General features: G+C 44.1%; 1 protein-coding gene across 3 annotated transcripts in view; it reads left to right on the top strand.

Moving 5' to 3' along the window:
* Positions 1-20657, top strand: part of myo16 (myosin XVI) — a 259436-nt gene that overhangs the window by 166517 nt on the left and 72262 nt on the right. For all 3 annotated transcript variants that reach the window (XM_055871717.1, XM_055871716.1, XM_055871718.1), the window contains exons 19-25: positions 5358-5429; positions 5592-5733; positions 8453-8525; positions 15654-15806; positions 16078-16278; positions 16415-16490; positions 19382-19569. In XM_055871717.1, coding sequence (XP_055727692.1) covers positions 5358-5429; positions 5592-5733; positions 8453-8525; positions 15654-15806; positions 16078-16278; positions 16415-16490; positions 19382-19569 — 905 coding nt within the window. The remainder of the gene's footprint in view (positions 1-5357; positions 5430-5591; positions 5734-8452; positions 8526-15653; positions 15807-16077; positions 16279-16414; positions 16491-19381; positions 19570-20657) is intronic.

Genomic DNA, 20657 nt, shown 5'->3' with positions numbered 1-20657 from the left:
CCATTTTGTGATTTCTTGGTTGGTGAGTGGACCCCAGACCTCACAACCGTAAAGGGAAATAGGTTCTATAACTGATTCAAGTTAATTTTAGCCAGATCCTAATTGGTATATCGAATTTTATGTTCCTTTTTGATGGCATAGAAGGCCCTTCTTGCCTTGTCTCTCAGATCGTTCACAGCTTTGTGGAAGTTACTTGTGGCGCTAATGTTTAGGCCAAGGTATGTCGTTTGTTGTGTGCTATAAGGCAACGGTGTCTAGATGGAATTTGTATTTGTGGTTATGCCAACTTAACCTTTTTTGTAACACCATTATTTTTGTCTTACTGAGATTTACTGTCAGGGCCCAGGTCTGACATAATCTGTGCAGAAGATCTAGGTACTGCTGTAGGCCCTCCTTGGGTGGGGACAGAAGCACCAGATCATCAGCAACCAGTAGACATTTTACTTTAGGATCTATTAAAGTGAGGCCGGGTGCTGCAGACTGTTCTAGTGCACTCGCCAATTCGTTGACATATATGTTGAAGAGGGTGGGGCTTAAGCTGCATCTCTGTCTCACTCCCTGGCCGGTTGGAAAGAAATTTGTGTGTTTTTTGCCAATTTTAACTGCACACTTGTTGTTTGTGTACATGGATTATATAATGTTGTATATTTCCCCCCCAACACCACTATCTATCAATCTGTATAGCAGGGCCTCATGCCAAATTGAATCTGAAGCTTTTTTTAAATCAACAAAGCATGAGAAGACTTTGCCTTTGTTTTGGTTTGTTTGTTTGCCAAATAGAGTGTGCAGGGTGAATATGTGGTCTGTCGTACGGTAATTTGGTAAAAAGCATATTTGACATTTGCTAGGTACATTGTTTTCACTGAGGAAATGTATGTGTGTGCTGTTTATTGATAATACAATGTTGGTTTCTGTTAACGCATATCCCACGGTAGTTATTGGGGTCAAATTTGTATCTACTTTTGTGGATTGGCGTGATCATTCCTTGGTTACAAATATTGGGAATATGCCAGAGCTGTGGATGATGTTAAAGAGTTAAATTATAGCCAATTGGAATTTGTGGTCTTCATATTTTATCATTTTATTTAGGATACCATCTACCCCACAGGCTTTTTGTGGTAGAGGGTTTGTATTTTGTCCTGTAGTTCATTCAATTTAATTGGAGAATCCAGTGAGTTCTGGTAGTCTTTAATAGTTGATTCTAAGATTTGTATTTGATCATGTATATGTTTTTGCTATTTGTTCTTTGTTATAGAGCCAAAAAGATAGGGAAGTGGTTTATCCATACATTTTCGTTTTGGATAGATACCTCTTTGTATTGTTGCTTGTTTTGAGTTTTCCAATTTTCAAAGAAGTGATTCAATTCTATGGATTCTTTCAATAAATTTAGCGGATTTCTGACGTGCTGTTCCTTCTTTTTACATGGGTTATTTCTGTGTTGTTTCAGTGATTCACCATAGTGAAGCCATAGACTCAGGTTTTCTGGGTCTCTATGTTTTTAGCTGGATAGGTTTCTCAATTTCTTGCTTAGGTTTTAGAATTCTTCATCAAACCATTTGTCATTGTTGTTCATTTTCTTAGGTTGTCTTCTTGAAATTTGGAGATTTGATAGGGAAGCGGAGAGGTCAAATATACTGTTTAGGTTTTCTACTGCCAAGTTTACACTTTCACTATTGCTGTGAAACATTTTGTCCAGGAAATTGTCTAGAAGGGATTGAATTTGATGTTGCCTAATTGTTTTTTGGAAGATTTCCACACTTTCCTTCCATCTGTAGCATTTCTTAATATTATTCATTTCCTTCAGCTTTTATGCCTCATGATTGAGCATAGCTCCGTTCAAGTAGTGTTATTTTGTAGGGGTGTCAGTGAACTGACTGTAAATGCTCTAAGAGACTCTGGGTTGAGGTCAGTGATTAAGTAGTCTACATTTCTGCTGCCAAGAGATGAGCTATAGGTGTACCTACCGTAGGAGTCCCCTGGAAGCCTACCATTGACTATGTACATACCCAGCGCCAGACAGAGCTGCAGGAGTTGTGAACCGCTTTTGTTGGTTATGTGGTCATAGTTTTGTCTAGGGGGGCATATGGGGGAGGGAACGCTGTCTCCTCCAGGTGGATGTTTATCTGCCTGTGTGCTGAGGATGTCAGATTCTTGTCCAGTTCTGGCATTTAGGTCGCCACAGATTAGTACATGTCACTGGGCCTGGAAATTGTTGATCTCACCCTCTAGGATGGAGAAGCTGTCATCGTTAAAGTATGGAAATTTTATTGTGGGGATATAGGTAGCACACACAAGAAAAATTTATATGTTGAGATCATTTCCTTATTAATTTCTAGCCAGATGTAAAATGTTACTGTTTTGACTCATTTAATAGAGTGTAACCCGCTCTATTAAATGAGTCAAAACAGTAACATTTTACATCTGGCTAGAAATTAATAAGGAAATGATAAAAAATGATTAATAAGGCTGCTCTATACCAAATTAGGGTACCCCCTGAGTTTCTTCCCTGTTTCACACCTGGTAGTTTGGTGGACGGGACTCCCAGCTCTCTGTAACCTAGAGGGAAACCAGTGGGTCCATCTCCTTTATACCATGTTTCTTGTAGGATTACAATGTCTGTATTTTCAATTTCTTTGATGAAGTCTGGTTTCCTGCTCTTTAGGCCAAAGGCAGATGACCTCAGACCTTTTACATTCCAGGATGAGATAGTAAAAGCTTTGCATTTCATAGTGTCTAGTGTTGTTTTTGTGTGGTTTAGACACAGATCATCACAGTAGGTGTGAGCAGAGCATGTTGCACATCTGATACATACCTCTTGGATCGCAGGATGGGGCTTGGGCGGGTGTAATGGGGGGGTTGGGCCTGTTGCTCTGCTCACTGTCTGGTCATATGTCCTGCTGTCATGTTGAGGTTCTTGCCGCAGGGGTGAGGGGAATGGGGTTGGCAGAAGGGGCATAGTTCTGATATGGGCGGGCCAATATAGGGTGTGGCCAGGGTTTGCGTAGGGTGGTCTTAGCTGGTTGGGGTGTGGCTGGTGATTCTGTGGTCTGGGTGTAGGTCTTCTTGGCATGGGTTCTCTCGGTGCAGGTCCTTCAGGAGGGGGTCTTACAGGTCTGGGAGGGTGTCTCGCTTCGTCTAGGCCTGTTGTCCGTTGCTCTGTTGATCCTGTGTGAGGTGCTGGGGCTACGGTTGAGGGTGACGTCCTTCACGGTCCTGGCAAAAGTTGGGAGTGCTGCCTTGTAGAGGTGGACATGGTCGTAAAGGCTGTTCAAGTCCAGGATGGAGTGGTGGGCCAGGTATACATTAGGTTTTGAGGCAAAGTCACGTGAAATACTTGCATTCACCTGCTGTATGGTGGCAGGGTGAAAGTATTTTAGTTGTAGCAGGGTGGAGACTTGTGCATTGGGGAAAGTGGAATAAGCTTTATCAATCACTCCCTTGAGTGCTGTGGCCACTTTTCCTGCTGGGCCCTCAGGTCATTTGTGCCTGTGTGAAGAGGGCTATCAGGGGAGCTGACAGGGGACGCTGTTGGGAAGGGGTGGGGTCTGTTGAGTTGGTGGGTCCTGTGTTGTCTGTCCCATTGTGGTGTTGAGGTTGTGGTCCGGGTCTGAAGTGGGCTGTTCTACTGGTTCTTCTGGGGGAGTGTCCTACACTCTGTCACACCTCAACTTTCTCACCTCCTCGTTTAGTGCCATGTGTGCCTCTAAGTTCTCTCACCTCAGTCCGTAGAGCAGCCAGCTCTCCCAGACAGCTGTCCATCTCTACCTTCTGCCCTCCGGGTCTTGTTGGGAGGGATGTTGTTGTGCTGGTCTGTTTTTTGGGTTTGTCATGTCTGGATTGTGTGGACTAGCTCTCTGAGCTCAACCATGTCTCTCTCCAGCTCTGGGAATGTGTCCCTTTCAATGATGGAGGTGCAGTGCAGTTGTGGGACCTTGTTGTGTTCAGCGCTGGGGGGTGACTATCCTCGTCTGTAGGACAGGTTGAAGAGGTGTGATCAGACTCACTCAGGATGGGGGAGTCGTCACAGAGATCTTTTCCTGCTGTGCTCTCTCTATGATCCTGTAAAAGTCCTGCTAGAACTGCATGAGGATGCCCTGCACCATTATGGTCCCAGACTTGTACAGGTTGAAGAGGTGTGATCAGACTCACTCAGGATGGGGGAGTCATCACAGAGATCTTTTCCTGCTGTGCTCTCTCTTTGATCCTGTAAAAGTCCTGTTGGAACTGCATGAGGATGCCCTGCACCATTACTGTACCAGACTTGTACACGTTGACAGAGGTTGTTCCAATTTCCTCAATGTCTAGTTTTCTGAGTTTCCACCCTGGGCCAATACCCTCTCTCTTGACATAGGGGTAGTGTGCTCTTATAGCACTGTGCCATGCCAGGGGATGGTCTTTGTGGAAAATTAAGTTGTTTACGTTCTCCTCTTTGTAGCTGTCAGCAAATAGTGTCTCTGGATTGTTCTTGAGGACCTATTTTACTCTCTTTCTCTCTCTTACACACACATACACACAGAGACTCTCTCCCATTCTGTCATGTATTTGCTGTTGGTGTGTCAGCCAGTCTGCTATAGTCACCTGTTTGGTGAGCCCCTGTTCCCTCTCATGCTGTTACCATTGTGAGAAGAGGACCCGTTACGCCCCACATTACAAGACACAACTACACACGTGTTACCCTGACCTCACAGAGAGGGTAGACAAATTATGTAATCTCCCACACCAAAACAGGGCCCTCTCAAGGAGACATGAGGTCATTGGGATTCTGAGTTCCTGTCACACTGTTTTTGTGCTCGTTCATATGCCCTGAGTCAGGGATGACTAAGCGCTGCCAGCATATAAGCGGTGATGAGTTTTAGCGGAGATCGACTCGTCATGTCGGCTCAGTGATGTCAGAATGAATTATGTAGGCTGGAGCGAGAAGTGTTGCTTTGATCAAAACAACTGGGAACACCGAAATCTCTGACTTCCGACTTCAAAGTGTTTGAGACAACTGGGAACTCTGAAAAAAATAGCTCCGACTGGGAAAAATAGTTTTGAAAGATCATCCAACTCCGAATTCCAAGTTTGAAACTCTGGCATCATTCTAGAGCTCCGACTTTCCGACCTGAAGATCACTGACGTTATGATTTGACCCTCGTTTTTTTCAGAGCACCATCAGTACTAGTCAGAGTGTGACACGTCATATTTTAAACTGTTTATATCTCTCTGTGAGTGACTGAAGTTTAGGCTTGAACTGAGTATGACCTTATCACCCACTCCCTATCTCTGTTTTCTGTTCTTTTATCACTTTACTTATTCACTTTCTCTTTTCTCTTTTCTCTCTCTTACTCTTTTTTCCCCCTTTTCTCTCTCTCCAGTATCTGGAATGCTACAGGTGTGTTCTGATGACCTGAGTTCTGCCCTCACCTCAGATGTGCAATACTTCAAAGGTAATCACTCACCCTCTATGTCCTCGTCTTTTCCCCAAACATTGACTGACTTCACAAATACAAATATACTTCCCATCTGTAAACTGAAAATAGGATTTCTATGGTAACCGTTTGGATGTCAGACCCAGGTCACCATGGCGTTTACCCTCTTGTTTCCTTCAGGTGATGTCATCACACGGCGTCACACGGTGGAGATGTCACAGCACTACAGAGACCAGCTGGCTAAAGCCCTGTACGGACGCCTCTTCAGCTACCTGGTCAACAACAGCAACTACCACCTACAGGGACAGGACGACAACATGGGGTAGGGCAACGTGTGTGTGTGTGCGCGCGTCTCTGTGCATGTGTATCGCAGGCATGTACAATTTTCATTGTAAACCCTACAAGGAATTAATTGGCAGCCAGCACAGATACCCATTAAAAACCTTCTGTCATATGTCCATCATCGCAGACTCAACAATAGCACATGCAAGCCTGTCAGAAAGACAACACTGATACTATCACTCATAACATATCGTTTACACTGGAGAGTTGGAATAGTTTGCATTTTATGTACTAACACACGCAGAGTTGACTTGGAGACCACACACACACAGACACAGCGTAGAGGTGGAGGCCAGTGGGTCCTTGGTCTTGGTGTGTTGATGTTTTTCAGCCTTATCATCATGTTAGATAAGCACTATTATCTTCTGGAATGTGTTTTTTTGCATTGACCCTCCTCTCTCTCTCTCTCACTCTCACTCACTCACTCACTCACTCACTCACTCACTCACTCACTCACTCACTCACTCACTCACTCACTCACTCACTCACTCACTCACTCACTCACTCACTCACTCTCAAACTCTCACACTCTCACACACACACACACGCACGCACGCACGCACGCACGCACGCACGCACGCACACACACACACACACACACACACACACACACACACACACACACACACACACACACACACACACACACACACACACACACACACATGCATGCACACACACACACACACCAAGATATGCAATAATTAATATACAGTGCCTTCGGGAAGTATTCAGACAACTTTACTTTTTCCACATTTTGTTACGTTACAGCCTTATTCTAAAATGGATTAAATAAAATGATTTCCTCATCAATCTACACACAATACCCCATAATGACAAAGCAAAAACATTTATTTTGAAATTTTGGCAAATTTAATTAAAAACAATAACAGAAATACCTTATTTACATAAGTGTTCAGACCCTTTGCTACAGTATGAGACTCAAAATTGAGCTCAGGTGCATCTTGTTTCCATTGATCGTCCTTGAGATGTTTCTACAACTTGATCAGAGTCCACCTGTGATAAATTCAATTGATTGGACATGACTTGGAAAGCCACACACCTGTCTATATAAGGTCTCACAGTTGACAGTGAATGTCAGAGAAAAAACCATGTCAAAGGAATTGTCCGTAGAGCTCCGAGACAGGATTGTGTCGAGGCACAGATCTGGAGAAGGGTGCCAGTTGCCTCCATCATTCTTAAATGGAAGAAGTTTGGAGCCACCAAGACTCTTCCTATAGCTGGCAGCCCAGCCAAACTGAGCAATCAGAGGAGAAGGGCCTTGGTGTCACGCCCTGACCGTAGAGAGCGTTTTATGTCTTTATTTTGGTTTGGTCAGGGTGTGATTTGGGTGGGCAGTCTATGTTCTATGATTTTCTATTTCTATGTGTTTGGCCAGGTGTGGTTCTCAATCAAACGCAGCTGTCTATCGTTGTCTCTGATTGAGAACCATATTTAGGTAGTCTTTTCCCACATGTGTTTTGTGGGTAATTATTTTCCGTGTGTGTTTGTGTGCACCTCGGGTGCGTCACGTTCTTTGCTGTTTACCTGTTTGTTTTTTGGTTGTTTCGGTTTCACTTCATTAAAAGATGTGGAACTACATTCACGCTGCGCCTTGGTCGATTTATGACAGGGAGTTTGAGGATAGCGAGCGTGACACTTGGTCAGGGAGGGGAACAATAACCCGATGGTCACTCTGACAGAGCTCCAGAGTTTCTCTGTGGAGATGGGAGAACCTTCCAGAAGAAAAACCATCTCTGCAGAACTCCACCAATCAAGCCTTTATGGTAGAGGGGCCAGACGGAAGCCACTCCTCAGTAAAAGGCACATGACAGCCCACTTGGAATTTGCTAAAACTCTCAGACCGTGAGAAACAAGATTCTCTGGTCTGATGAAACCAAGATTGAACGCTTTGGCCTGAATGTCAAGCTTCACGTTTGGCACCATCCCTATGGTGAATTATGGTAGTGGAAGCATCATGCTGTGGGGATTGTTTTTTAACGGGGGACTAGTCAGGATCGAGGGAAAGATGAACTGAGCAAAGTACAAAGTGATCTTTGATGAAAACCTGCTCCAGAGAGCTCAGAACCTCAGACTGGGGCGAAGGTTTTCCTTCCAACAGGACAACGACCCACAGCCAAGACAACGCAGGAGTGGCTTCAGGACAAGTCTCGGAATGTCCTTCAATGGCCCAGAGCCCAGACTTGAACCCGATCAAACATCTCTGGAGAGATCTGATAATAGCTGTGCGAGAATGAGAGAAACTCCTCAAATACAGGTGTGCCAAGCTTGTAGCGTCATACCCAAGAAGACTCGAGGCTGTAAACGCTGCCAAAGGTGCTTCAACATAGTACTGAGTTCAAGGGTCTGAATACTTATGTAAATTCGATATCAATTTTTAGTTTTTGCTTAGTCATTATGGGATATTGTGTGTAGATTGATGAGGAAAAAAACTATTTCATCCATTTTAGAATAAGGCTGTATCATAACAAAATGTGGAAGACTTCATGGGGTCTGAATAGTATCTGAATGCACTGTATATACTTCAGGGAACACACACACTTTTCCATTCATTCTAGCCACACCAAATCAAACATACACACGAACAGGGACACACAACAACATGGCATCTGAGGAGCTGTCACACTGTTTGTGAATTCCTTCTCTGATCTTTCCCCTCCTCCACACCTCTCCCAAAGAGATCCTGCTCTTGAGATTGGAATTCTGGACATCTTTGGATTTGAGGAATTCCAGAGGAATGGATTTGAGCAGGTACGTTAATTTCACAACACTCACATTATGGATTTCCCCACGCCGTATTATATGTGTGTTTCCACTCCTTCCATTTGTATTGAGTCTTGTTCTATGGCTCTAGTTTGTCTGAGGTATTCTCAAGTCATAGACATAGTTCGAACATCAAGGCCAGACTGAGCTACTGTCATCTTTTCTGGCTGTGGAGAAGGTTTTAGAGGTATCAACCAGCTAACTATAGTGGGGCAAAAAAGTATTTAGTCAGCCACCAATTGTGCAAGTTCTCCCACTTAAAAAGATGAGAGAGGCCTGTAATTTTCATCATAGGTACACTTCAACTATGACAGACAAAATGAGAAAAGAAAATCCAGAAAATCACATTGTAGGATTTTTTATGAATTTATTTGCAAATTATGGTGGAAAATAAGTATTTGGTGAATAACAAAAGTTTATCTCAATACTTTGTTATCCTGTCTGGCCCAGGTGTTCCGCTAGCGGAGCTCCTCCCACATTCCACTGAAAAGGCAGAGCGCAAAATTCAAAAAATATTTTTTGGAAATATTTAACTTTCACACATTAACAAGTCCAATACAGCAAATGAAAGATACACATCTTGTGAATCCAGTCAATATGTCCGATTTTTAAAATGTTTTACAGCGAAAACAGCACATATATTTATGTTAGCTCACCACCAAATACAAAGAAGGACAGACATTTTTCACAGCACAGGTAGCATGCACAAAGCCAACCTAACTAACCAAGAACCAATCAAACTAACCAAGAAACAACTTCATCAGATGACAGTCTTAAAACATGTTACACAATAAATGTATGTTTTGTTCGAAAAATGTGCATATTTGAGGTATAAATCAGTTTTACATTGCAGCTACCATCACAGCTACCGTCAAAAATAGCACCGAAGCAGCCAGAGTAATTATAGAGACCAACGTGGAATACCTAAATACTCATCATAAAACATTTCTGAAAAATGCATTGTGTACAACAAATGAAAGACAAGCATCTTGTGAATCCAGCCAATATTTCAGATTTTTTAAGTGTTTTACAGCGAAAACACAATATAGCATTATATTAGCTCACTACAATAGCCTACCACACTACCGCATTCATTCATCAAGGCACGTTAGCAATAGCAATAAGCACGTTAGCGTTAGCGAATAAACCAGCAAAAGATATTAATTTTCACTAACCTTCATAAACCTTCCTTAGATGACAGTCCTATAACATCAGGTTATACATACACTTATGTTTTGTTCGAAAATGTGCATATTTAGAGCTGAAATCAGTGGTTATCCATTATGCTAACGTAGCTTCTTTTTCCCAGAATGTGCGGATATTTCTATTAGACTCTCACCTATTCTGACCAAATAGCTATTCATAAACATTACAAAAAAATACATGTTGTATAAGAAATGATAGATACACTAGTTCTTAATGCAATCGCAGTGTTAGAATTCTAAAAATATCTTCATTACGACATGTTATAGCGAGAGAGTGGCCAAAACCTGGGCGCAAAACTACTAGTATACAGTTCGACAGATATATGAAATAGCATCACAAAATGGGTCCTACTTTTGGTGATCTTCCATCAGAATGTTGGACAAGGGGTCCTTTGTCCAGAACAGTCGTTGTTTGGATTTAGAACATCGTTTTTCCCTCTTGAATTAGCAAGCACACTGGCCAAGTGGCGCGAAGCTCTCCTTTCTGAACAAAGGCACACAACGCAACACGCCTAACGTCCCGAATAAATTTCAAAAATCGAATAAAACTATATTGAAAAAACATACTTTACGATGATATTGTGACATGTATCAAATAAAATCAAAGCCGGAGATAGTAGTCGCCTATAACGACGGCTTTTCAGAAGGCAATTCCAGGTCCATCTTCGCGCTTTCCAGAAAACAGGAAATGGATGACTCGTCGTGCCAAGAGGATATATTCCACCTCAGACCAAGATAAACACTTAATTTCTTCTCTCACTTCCTCTTGACATCTAGGAGAAGGTGTATGACGTGCATGTATACTCATACGTATCATTCCCATTTATAGGCAGGCCCTTGAACAGAGCATCATTTTCAGACTTTCCACTTCCTGGTCAGAAAGTGTGCTGCCAAATGAGTTCTGTTTTACTCACAGACAAAATTCAAACGCTTTTAGAAACTAGAGAGTGTTTTCTATCCAATAGTAATAATAATATGCATATTGTACGAGCAAGAATAGAGTACGAGGCCGTTTAAATTGGGCACGATTTTCCCCCAAAGTGTAAATAGTGCCCTCTATCCTCAACAGGTTTTAAATACCCTTTGTTGGCAATGACAGAGGTCAAACGTTTTCTGTAAGTCTTCACAAGGTTTTCACACACTGTTGCTGGTATTTTGGCCCATTCCTCCATGCAGATCTCCTCTAGAGCAGTGATGTTTTGGGGCTGTTGCTAGGCAACACGGACTTTCAACTCCCTCCAAAGATTTTCTATGGGGTTGAGATCTGGAGGCTGGCTAGGACCTTGAAATGCTTCTTACGAAGCCACTTCTTCGTTGCCCGGGCGATGTGTTTGGGATCATTGTCATGCTGAAAGAGCCACGTTTCATCTTCAATGCCCTTGCTGATGGTAGGCTTTGTTACTTTGGTCCCAGCTCTCTGCAGGTCATTCACTAGGTCCCCCCGTGTGGTTCTGGGATTTTTGCTCACCGTTCTTGTGATCATTTTGACCCCACGGGGTGAGATCTTGCGTGGAACCCCAGATCGAGGGATATTATCAGTGGTCTTGTATGTCTTCCATTTCCTAATAATTGCTCCCACAGTTGATTTCTTCAAACCAAGCTGCTTACCTATTGCAGATTCAGTCTTCCCAGCCTGGTGCAGGTCTACAATTTTGTTTCTGGTGTTCTTTGACAGCTCTTTGGTCTTGGCCATAGTGGAGTTTGGAGTGTGACTGTTTGACATTGTGGACAGGTGCCTTTTATACTGATAACAAGTTCAAAAAGGTGCCATTAATATAGGTAACGAGTGGAGGACAGAGGAGCCTCTTAAAGAAGAAGTTACAGGTCTGTGAGAGCCAGAAATCTTGCTTGTCTGTAGGTGGCCAAATACTTATTTTCCACCATAATTTGCAAATAAATTCATTAAAAATCCTACAATGTGATTTTCTGGATTTTTTTTCTCATTTTGTCTGTCATAGTTGAATTGTACCTATGATGAAAATTACAGGCCTCTCTCATCTTTTTAATTGGGAGAACTTGCACAATTGGTGGCTGACTAAATATTTTTTTCCCCCACTGTATATAACAAGTCTAGGTTAACCCTTTGAGACCAGGACCACATGGCAGTGTTTATTTTATGGTCCTCTGTAGCTCAGTTAGTAGAGCATGGTGCTTGCAAAAGCCAGCATAGTGGGTTTGATGACTGAAAGTTGCTTTGGATAAAAAAGCAGACACAATACCTTTGACTCTGTGTCTCCCCTGGATTAGGCCCACAACAAATAGCCTGTTTGTGTGTGCGTGTTAATGATTCACAACAGTATGTTATTGTCATTGCCCATGTCTTTCTTTCAGCCATCTCTCTCCCTCTGTTCTTTCGTTCATAAATATTGTGTGTAAAGCCTTGGTCTCTAGATCTTATGGACTTCTCCACTGTACGGACAAGGATCAGAGAGTTTAGCTGGAAGTCTCTATATCACTGTGTGTGTGTGTGTGTGTGTGTGTGTGTGTGTGTGTGTGTGTGTGTGTGTGTGTGTGTGTGTGTGTGTGTGTGTGTGTGTGTGTGTGTTGGAAGTGGTAAGATGTCAATTGCTTTTCTCTCAGGATGTTCTTTAATCCGAGCGGAACATTGGAGGTGTTCAAGGAAATAAGTGCTTACCCATGCTGCCCTCGGCTTTCCCACTCTCCCCTTGGGACCACCCCTGATCAAACCGTGTGTGTGTGTGTGTGTTGGAAGTGGTAAGATATCAATTGCTTTCCTTTCAGGATGTTCTTTAATCCGAACGGAAGAGGGGAATTCACAGATCTAACCTGACAAGGGAATCTTAGAACGAGTGAGAGAGAGAGATGGAGAGAGGTGTAGGAGAGATAGATGGGTAAGAGTGGATGAAAGAAAGAGACGGGTAGACATTTATTGGGGATTAAACATCCCTCTTCCCCCATTCTCCCCCTCCACCCCCATTCGACCCCTTCACCCCCATTCCTCCCTCATCCCTCCTTCCCCCAGTGTGTTTCCTGTGTTCCGGTGTTCAGGTCCATGTTTGAGGAGACCCTGTCTGTTATTGAAGACAACTAATCACTGGATTACACATTACACTCTGAAGAGATAGGGGAGGGGCAGGTGTCAACAAAACAAGCATGATAATTTAGAGTGTTCATGGCACACACACACACACGATGCACACACAGATCAGGGTCATTAATGCGGCCTGGGCTTGTTAGAGTTTGTTCGTCAGAGCTGTATTGTGCCTGCTCAGCATTTCCTTAATGAGCTCATGCTTTACAAACATCAACACCTGCTGAGACTGACTGACTGACGCTGTCATAGACGGCACTCAAGGACAAGAGAGTAGAATTAGACTAAAATACAATTCAAGTTCAAAGACTAAATCAAATGTAAATTAAATATCCCACAATTTAATTATTTCTGTTGTTTCTTACAAGTCATTGTGATATCCAATAAATGTTAAAGGGGAATGGAAGCATTTTACAATCTAAACAGCCATAAATACATGTTCTGGATGTTTGTCATATAGAAATAGCATCTTTGCATAACTTTGAATATTTTGATTTCGGATCCAATGCTTATTTGGGACTGGGTGCCACCATTAAAATTGGCATGGTAACGACACGAGCTGCAACGTCATGGACTGGACAGAAATATTTGGTACTTTGATTTGTGATTGCTTACAGTAAGGGGAGTGACAGCTCTCCCATCCCAATATTAAGCAAATTAACTATGATAAGCAAGAGATATTTGCATTGAACCCTTAATGCCCATTGTGCAATATACAAGTAACTGCCAAAATAATGAAAACACTTGAATAAATGTGGGATACAAAGTATATTGGAAGCAGGTGCTTCAACACAGGTGTGGTTGAGTTAATTCAGCAATTAACATCCCATCATGCTTAGGCTCATGTAAAAAAAATGCTGGGCAGGCCATTATTTTGGCTACTATGGCTATGCCCCTATAGGATAATAATGCCCCCATCCACAGGGCATGAGTGGTCACTGAATGGTTTGATCAGGATGAAAACGATGTAAACCATATACCACGGCCATCTCAGTCACCAGATCTCAACCCAATTGAACACTTATGGGAGATTCTGGAGCAGTGCCTGAGATAGTGTTTTCTACCACCATCAACAAAACACCAAATTATGGAATTTCTCATGGAAGAATGGTGTCACATCCCTCCAATAGATTTCCAGACACTAGTAGAGTCTATGCAAAGGCACATTGAAGCTGTTCTGGCTTGTGGTGGCCTAACACCCTATTAAGACACTTTATGTTGCTGTTTCTTTTATTTTGGCAGTAACCTCTAGCTAAGCCCTGTTATTTTACTTCTAAGTAAACAATGGCACATTTTATTATAGCAGTACAGTAGCTAAAGTAAGCTATAGACATATAGCCGGCTCTTGGCTCTGGATTGGGGGCTCCATATCATGGAGAGGAGGCAGAGCTTTACAGTGGCAATCATCAGTGCAATAACATTTACATTTACATTTAAGTCATTTAGCAGACGCTCTTATCCAGAGCGACTTACAAATTGGTGCATTCACCTAATGACATCCAGTGGAACAGCCACTTTACAATAGTGCATCTAAATCTTTTAAGGGGGGGGGGGGGGGCAGAAGGATTGCTTTATCCTATCCTAGGTATTCCTTGAAGAGGTGGGGTTTCAGGTGTCTCCGGAAGGTGGTGATTGACTCCGCTGTCCTGGCGTCGTGAGGGAGTTTGTTCCACCATTGGGGTGCCAGAGCAGCGAACAGTTTTGACTGGGCTGAGCGGGAACTGTACTTCCTCAGTGGTAGGGAGGCGAGCAGGCCAGAGGTGGATGAACGCAGTGCCCTTGTTTGGGTGTAGGGCCTGATCAGAGCCTGAAGGTACTGAGGTGCCGTTCCCCTCACAGCTCCGTGGCAAGCACCATGGTCTTGTAGCGGATGCGAGCTTCAACTGGAAGCCAGTGGAGAGAGCGGAGGAGCGGGGTGACGTGAGAGAACTTGGGAAGGTTGAACACCAGACGGGCTGCGGCGTTCTGGATGAGTTGTAGGGGTTTGATGGCACAGGCAGGGAGCCCAGCCAACAGCGAGTTGCAGTAATCCAGACGGGAGATGACAAGTGCCTGGATTAGGACCTGCGCCGCTTCCTGTGTGAGGCAGGGTCGTACTCTGCGGATGTTGTAGAGCATGAACCTACAGGAGCGGGCCACCGCCTTGATGTTAGTATAATAACAAAGCATTCTTCCCACCCCTATTTCAGTAAAACCTGGGTGATGGGGCTGGAGAAATGTAACCACCCTCAGATTCATAGACAGAGCTATGGATGCAACGAATCCATGATATCCATGATATCAAAATTATAGTTTTAACCATGTTCTGAGGCTACATAGTCTTTGGTTACATTTACTTGGTTTACAAACGTTTGAGTAAAACAAGCTTATATTTTGGGTTCTGATTGGGTAAGGAAGCTAAACGAAGCTCAAGAGGTATTTCTAAGTTATATTCTTCAAGAATAAATGGGAACATATACATTATTTCCAAAAATGGAAATAACAACTGCTCCTTTAACGTTATTATTATTATTATTTCTCAACTCTTAAAGTTCACTGTTTCATTACATTTTTAACCAAAGTTTTCATGAGGGTTTGAGATAGGCATGTGAGCAGTGCGGGAAGTGCTGGTGAGCCATTTGCGGTGATTGCATATGCCTATACATCGTTGCGTAGTTGCCTAGGCCTATGGTGAAACCATTGTTTAGGACATTAGGCTTACATGTTACTGTAGCCCTTATCAGACGGCATGAGTTTTACTGAGGGAGGTCAGGTAATGTAATTATGTGTACAAGCACAAAGCACCACATCTGTAATTTTAGTCCCGTGTGAATTTGCCACACACCATTTACTTGCATGTTAACTTGTGTGTGTTCCCAGCTGTGTGTGAACATGACCAACGAGCGAGTGAGGCAGTATGTCTCCGAGGTGCTGTTCCAGCAGGAGCAGGCCGAGTGTCTACAGGAGGCCATCGCCATGGAGACGCTCCGGTCACCTGGCAACCAGCCTGCCATTCTAGACTTTTTCTTCCAGGTAATGTTTTGTTGTCTGAGGTCTCCACCGCACCGCTGCCTCTTTAAGAACTGTGATAACCCCTATAAAAATAACACATATCTCATTCTAGAAAAGGCTTTGGTTTTTAGTGTGGTTATATAGATTTTGTGGTACAAGATCAGGTTACACTACCAATCTTAACCTGAAACATTAAGGAGCTGAAACATATTTTACCCTGCGTCAGTGCACAGTGTACCATGGTTCTATGCATTCTATATCTGTCTGTGACCCCTCTCCTCCATCTTCCCAGAAGCCTCAAGGTCTGCTGTCTGTGATGGATGAGGAGAGTCAGTCGCTGAGGCCTACAGAACAGACGCTCTACAAGAGACTACAGACACACCTCGACAGCACACCCACACACGGCATATCCCTGACAACCAAGGACGGCAATGGAAACCCCCCACCCATAGACCAGGGTCCTGCCTTCACTGTGAAACACTACGCAGGCCAAGTGAGTAGGTGTTCACTCACATACGCACACGCGCGCACACGCACACAGCAATACACTCACATACAATGAGGTGAGTGAATCTGACATTTTAAAGGTGTATCTTTAACATGTTGTATATCTGTTCTCTGATTGGTAGATGGCCTATGACCTCACAGGATCCCTGGTGAAGAACAAGGACTCCCTCCCCCAAAGCCTGCTACTGGTTCTGAAGTGTAAGTATCACTAAATATATACACACACACACACACACACACACACACACACACACACACACACACACACACACACACACACACACACACACACACACACACACACACACACACACACACACACACACACACACACACACACACACACACACACACGGGTAGTTCCATTTAATTTCGATCAATTTCTGACTGCACCCCTTTTGATTTTAAGAAACCTTGAACATTTTGCGTACCCCACCCTACCATGAGACATTCATGTCTTTATCTTTGAAAAATATAAATAGTTGAGTTTAATATCATTAGAAAGCTTACTAACAGGGTTGTCAAACAATTTAATTATTTCTTGAAAAAAAAACTTTTAAAAATTAAAATTGTAATTTCTTTACCTTAAGCATATATTAACTAAACACGCATAAGCTGTAGCTTAGACCCTATTTCACATGATCTGAGGTGTTTGTGTTGTGACTTGAGTGGAAATATCCATTGTTTTAAATTAAACTGTCAAACTTTCAAAGGAAACCTATTGAAATCATAGAGATATAAATAATAGAATAGACATTCCAATTCAAGATGTCATTCGATGGTGGTTGGACTGGTGGCCATCTTCCTGATAGTAATTGAAATGTATAAATTCAATTAAATGTCAATGGTGTACCAGCTAAATTGTAGTGGTCTGAAGGGATAGGTTCATTCCAAAATTATGTTTCTATGATTGAAATGACATTCACCCTGAATTCAAAAGAATGCTGTGTCTCAACCGATGACAGGCAAAACACAAACACCTCAGACAATGTAAAATAGGGTCTAAGCTACAACATAGGAGAAAACATTGAGTTGACACGTTTTTAGGTAAAACATTTAATTTTTTTTTTCAATAAATAATCAAATAGTTTGACAATCCTGTTTGTAAGGATAATACAATATCAAACTCAACCGTTTATCTTTTCCAGTGATGAAGACATGCTTGTCCCATGGTAGGATGGGGAATGCAAAATGGATCAACTTTGACCACCTCTAATCTCCTGAAGGTTTTGTCATTCAGGTCCAAAAAGTCACTTTCTGACCACTTCTTCCATGGGCAAACATATCTGGAAGGGGTACTGTCAGAAAATGATTGAATTCATATGGAACGACCCAAACACAGCAGTAGTGGGTATATAGTCTATTGAGCATGGCCAGATGTGTGCTGGTGTAGTTGTGAGCCAAGCATAGCAGGACACAGGCAGACTTTGTGTCAGAGCCAGGAGCAGCTAGTTTAGCGTCTCTAGGGCTAATTACTGTGGTTTGCTGTAATTTACAAGATGTGCCTAATCAAGGCTACCCCTTCAGAGTTGGCTTTTTGTACCTCTCTCTGTCCCTCTCTCTTGCTTTTGTTCCTTTGTGCACATACACACAATGTACACACATTATGATACACACACACCTTCCTGTTTCACTCCTTTAGGACAGAAACATACATACCCACAAACACTTCCAGCTCAGATAATATGATACAGCCACACCTTCCTGTTTCACTCCTTTAGGACAGAAACATACATACCCACAAACACTTCCAGCTCAGATAATATGATACAGCCACACCTTCCTGTTTTACTCCTTTAGGACAGAAACATACATACCCACAAACACTTCCAGCTCAGATAATATGATACAGCCACAGGCGGCCGGTTGCACATTAATTGGGGAGGACAGGCTCATAGTAACGGCTGGAACGGAATACATGGAATGGTACCGAATACATCAAACACATGGTTTCTATGTGTTTGATACCATTCCATTTACTCCATTCCAGCCATTATTATTAGCTGTCCTCCCCTCAGCATCCTCCTGTGGATACATCTCAGCCCCTCCTTCCCATCCATGTCCTATGTACCAAAGGGTAAAGGTGAGTTTAGATTGAAGGGTGTGTGAGGGCGGGGGCTGAGAGCAGGGGCTGAGGGTGGGCTGAGCTGTATGTATGGAGAGTGCCTTGTGGGCCTCAGTAGTCAGGTGGTGGGGGTGGAGGGGGATTATGATTACATAAATGAAGAGACAATTGCCTCTGGAGCCCACAGTCATTACTCCCTACAACCAGTCTAGGACTCTTGTTTATTTTTCCTTTCAAGATCTCTCTTTTTCTCTCTCTTTCTCTCTGCCTTCTCTCTCTCTCTCTCTCTCTCTCTCTCTCTCTCACCACCACACACCACACACACTCCCCTCCCACACACACATGCCTCTCTCAAAGATCTCATTGTTTTCCAGGGCTGCTTCACGTGTTCTTTGGCAGCATGCTCAGCCTACTCTCTTATGGAGCTGATTGTTTACATGGCTATTATTGCTCCCTTGCCTCCCCCTTACTTCTCCTCTTTCCTTCCTTCCAACCATCCTTCTCCTCTTAATCCCCTCATGTCTACTGTCTGCTCCTCTCTATATCTCTCTCCCTCTCTCTCCTTCCTCCTCTCCTGCTCCCGCTGATCCTCTCCTCCAATCAACGCTCTCCAATTGTCTTCCTCCCTCCTTCCTCTCAACTCCCTTTCCTCCCCCTCTCCCTCTCCCTCTCCCTCTCCCTCTCCCTCTCTCTCTCTCTCTCTCTCTCTCTCTCTCTCTCTTCTCTCTCTCTCTCACTCTCTCTCTCTCTCTCTCTTCTCTCTCCTCTCTCTTCTCTCTCCTCTCTCTCGTCTCTCCTCTCTCGTCTCTCCTCTCTATCTCAACTCTCTTCTCTCTCCTCTCTCTCGTCTCTCCTCCTCCTCTCTCTCTCTCTCTCTCTCCTCTCTCTCTCTCTCTCCTCTCTCTCCTCTCATCTCTCTCTCTCTCTCTCTCTCTCTCCTCTCTCTCTCTCTCTCTCTCCTCTCTCTCTCTCTCTCTCTCTCTCTCTCTCTCTCTCTCTCTCTCTCTGTGATTCCCCTGTACAGCCAGTGAGAGTGTGTTGGTGCAGCAGTTGTTCCAGTCCAAGCTGACCCAGACTGGGTCACTGGTACCGGGCCAGGCCAAGATGGCTCTGAGGGGGCCCAAAGCAGCACTTCTCCTAAACAGGATGTCATCCCCCTCCACCCTGAACCCCGCAGGCCGCGAGCCTCGGAGGTACCTGGACCTCACCAAGGTACTGGACAATGGCTGGTAAACCATATACTGTGTAGCATACCGTACCTCATACGCTCACCAAGGTATGGAGGACTAAGTGACATAACCATCACCTTAGCAAGTCACTCAGAGTGTATGCTATACAGTATATGTCATATGGTACATTAGCCTCATGCTCCGGGAGACCTGTACACATTAGCCTCGTTGGTCCGGGAGACCTGTACACGTTAGCCTCGTTGGTCCGGGAGACCTGTACACGTTAGCCTCGTTGGTCCGGGAGACCTGTACACATTAGCCTCGTTGGTCCGGGAGACCTGTACACATTCGCCTCGTTGGTCCGGGAGACCTGTACACATTAGCCTCGTTGGTCCGGGAGACCTGTACACGTTAGCCTCGTTGGTCCGGGAGACCTGTACACATTAGCCTCGTTGGTCCGGGAGACCTGTACACATTAGCCTCGTTGGTCCGGGAGACCTGTACACATTAGCCTCGTTGGTCCGGGAGACCTGTACACATTTAGCCTCGTTGGTCCGGGAGACCTGTACACGTTAGCCTCGTTGGTCCGGGAGACCTGTACACGTTAGCCTCGTTGGTCCGGGAGACCTGTACACGTTAGCCTCGTTGGTCCGGGAGACCTGTACACGTTAGCCTCGTTGGTCCGGGAGACCTGTACACATTAGCCTCGTTGGTCCGGGAGACCTGTACACATTAGCCTCGTTGGTCCGGGAGACCTGTACACATTAGCCTCGTTGGTCCGGGAGACCTGTACACATTAGCCTCGTTGGTCCGGGAGACCTGTACACGTTAGCCTCGTTGGTCCGGGAGACCTGTACACGTTAGCCTCGTTGGTCCGGGAGACCTGTACACGTTAGCCTCGTTGGTCCGGGAGACCTGTACACGTTAGCCTCGTTGGTCCGGGAGACCTGTACACATTAGCCTCGTTGGTCCGGGAGACCTGTACACATTAGCCTCGTTGCTCCGGGAGACCTGTACACATTAGCCTCGTTGCTCCGGGAGACCTGTACACATTAGCCTCGTTGGTCCGGGAGACCTGTACACATTAGCCTCGTTGCTCCGGGAGACCTGTACACATTAGCCTCGTTGGTC

The sequence above is a fragment of the Salvelinus fontinalis genome, chromosome 19 (assembly GCF_029448725.1).
Source record: "Salvelinus fontinalis isolate EN_2023a chromosome 19, ASM2944872v1, whole genome shotgun sequence".
NCBI classification, from domain to species: Eukaryota; Metazoa; Chordata; class Actinopteri; order Salmoniformes; family Salmonidae; genus Salvelinus; species Salvelinus fontinalis.
The sequence above is the reverse complement of the archived record's forward strand: the minus strand, read 5'-3'. Positions and strand labels throughout refer to the sequence as shown.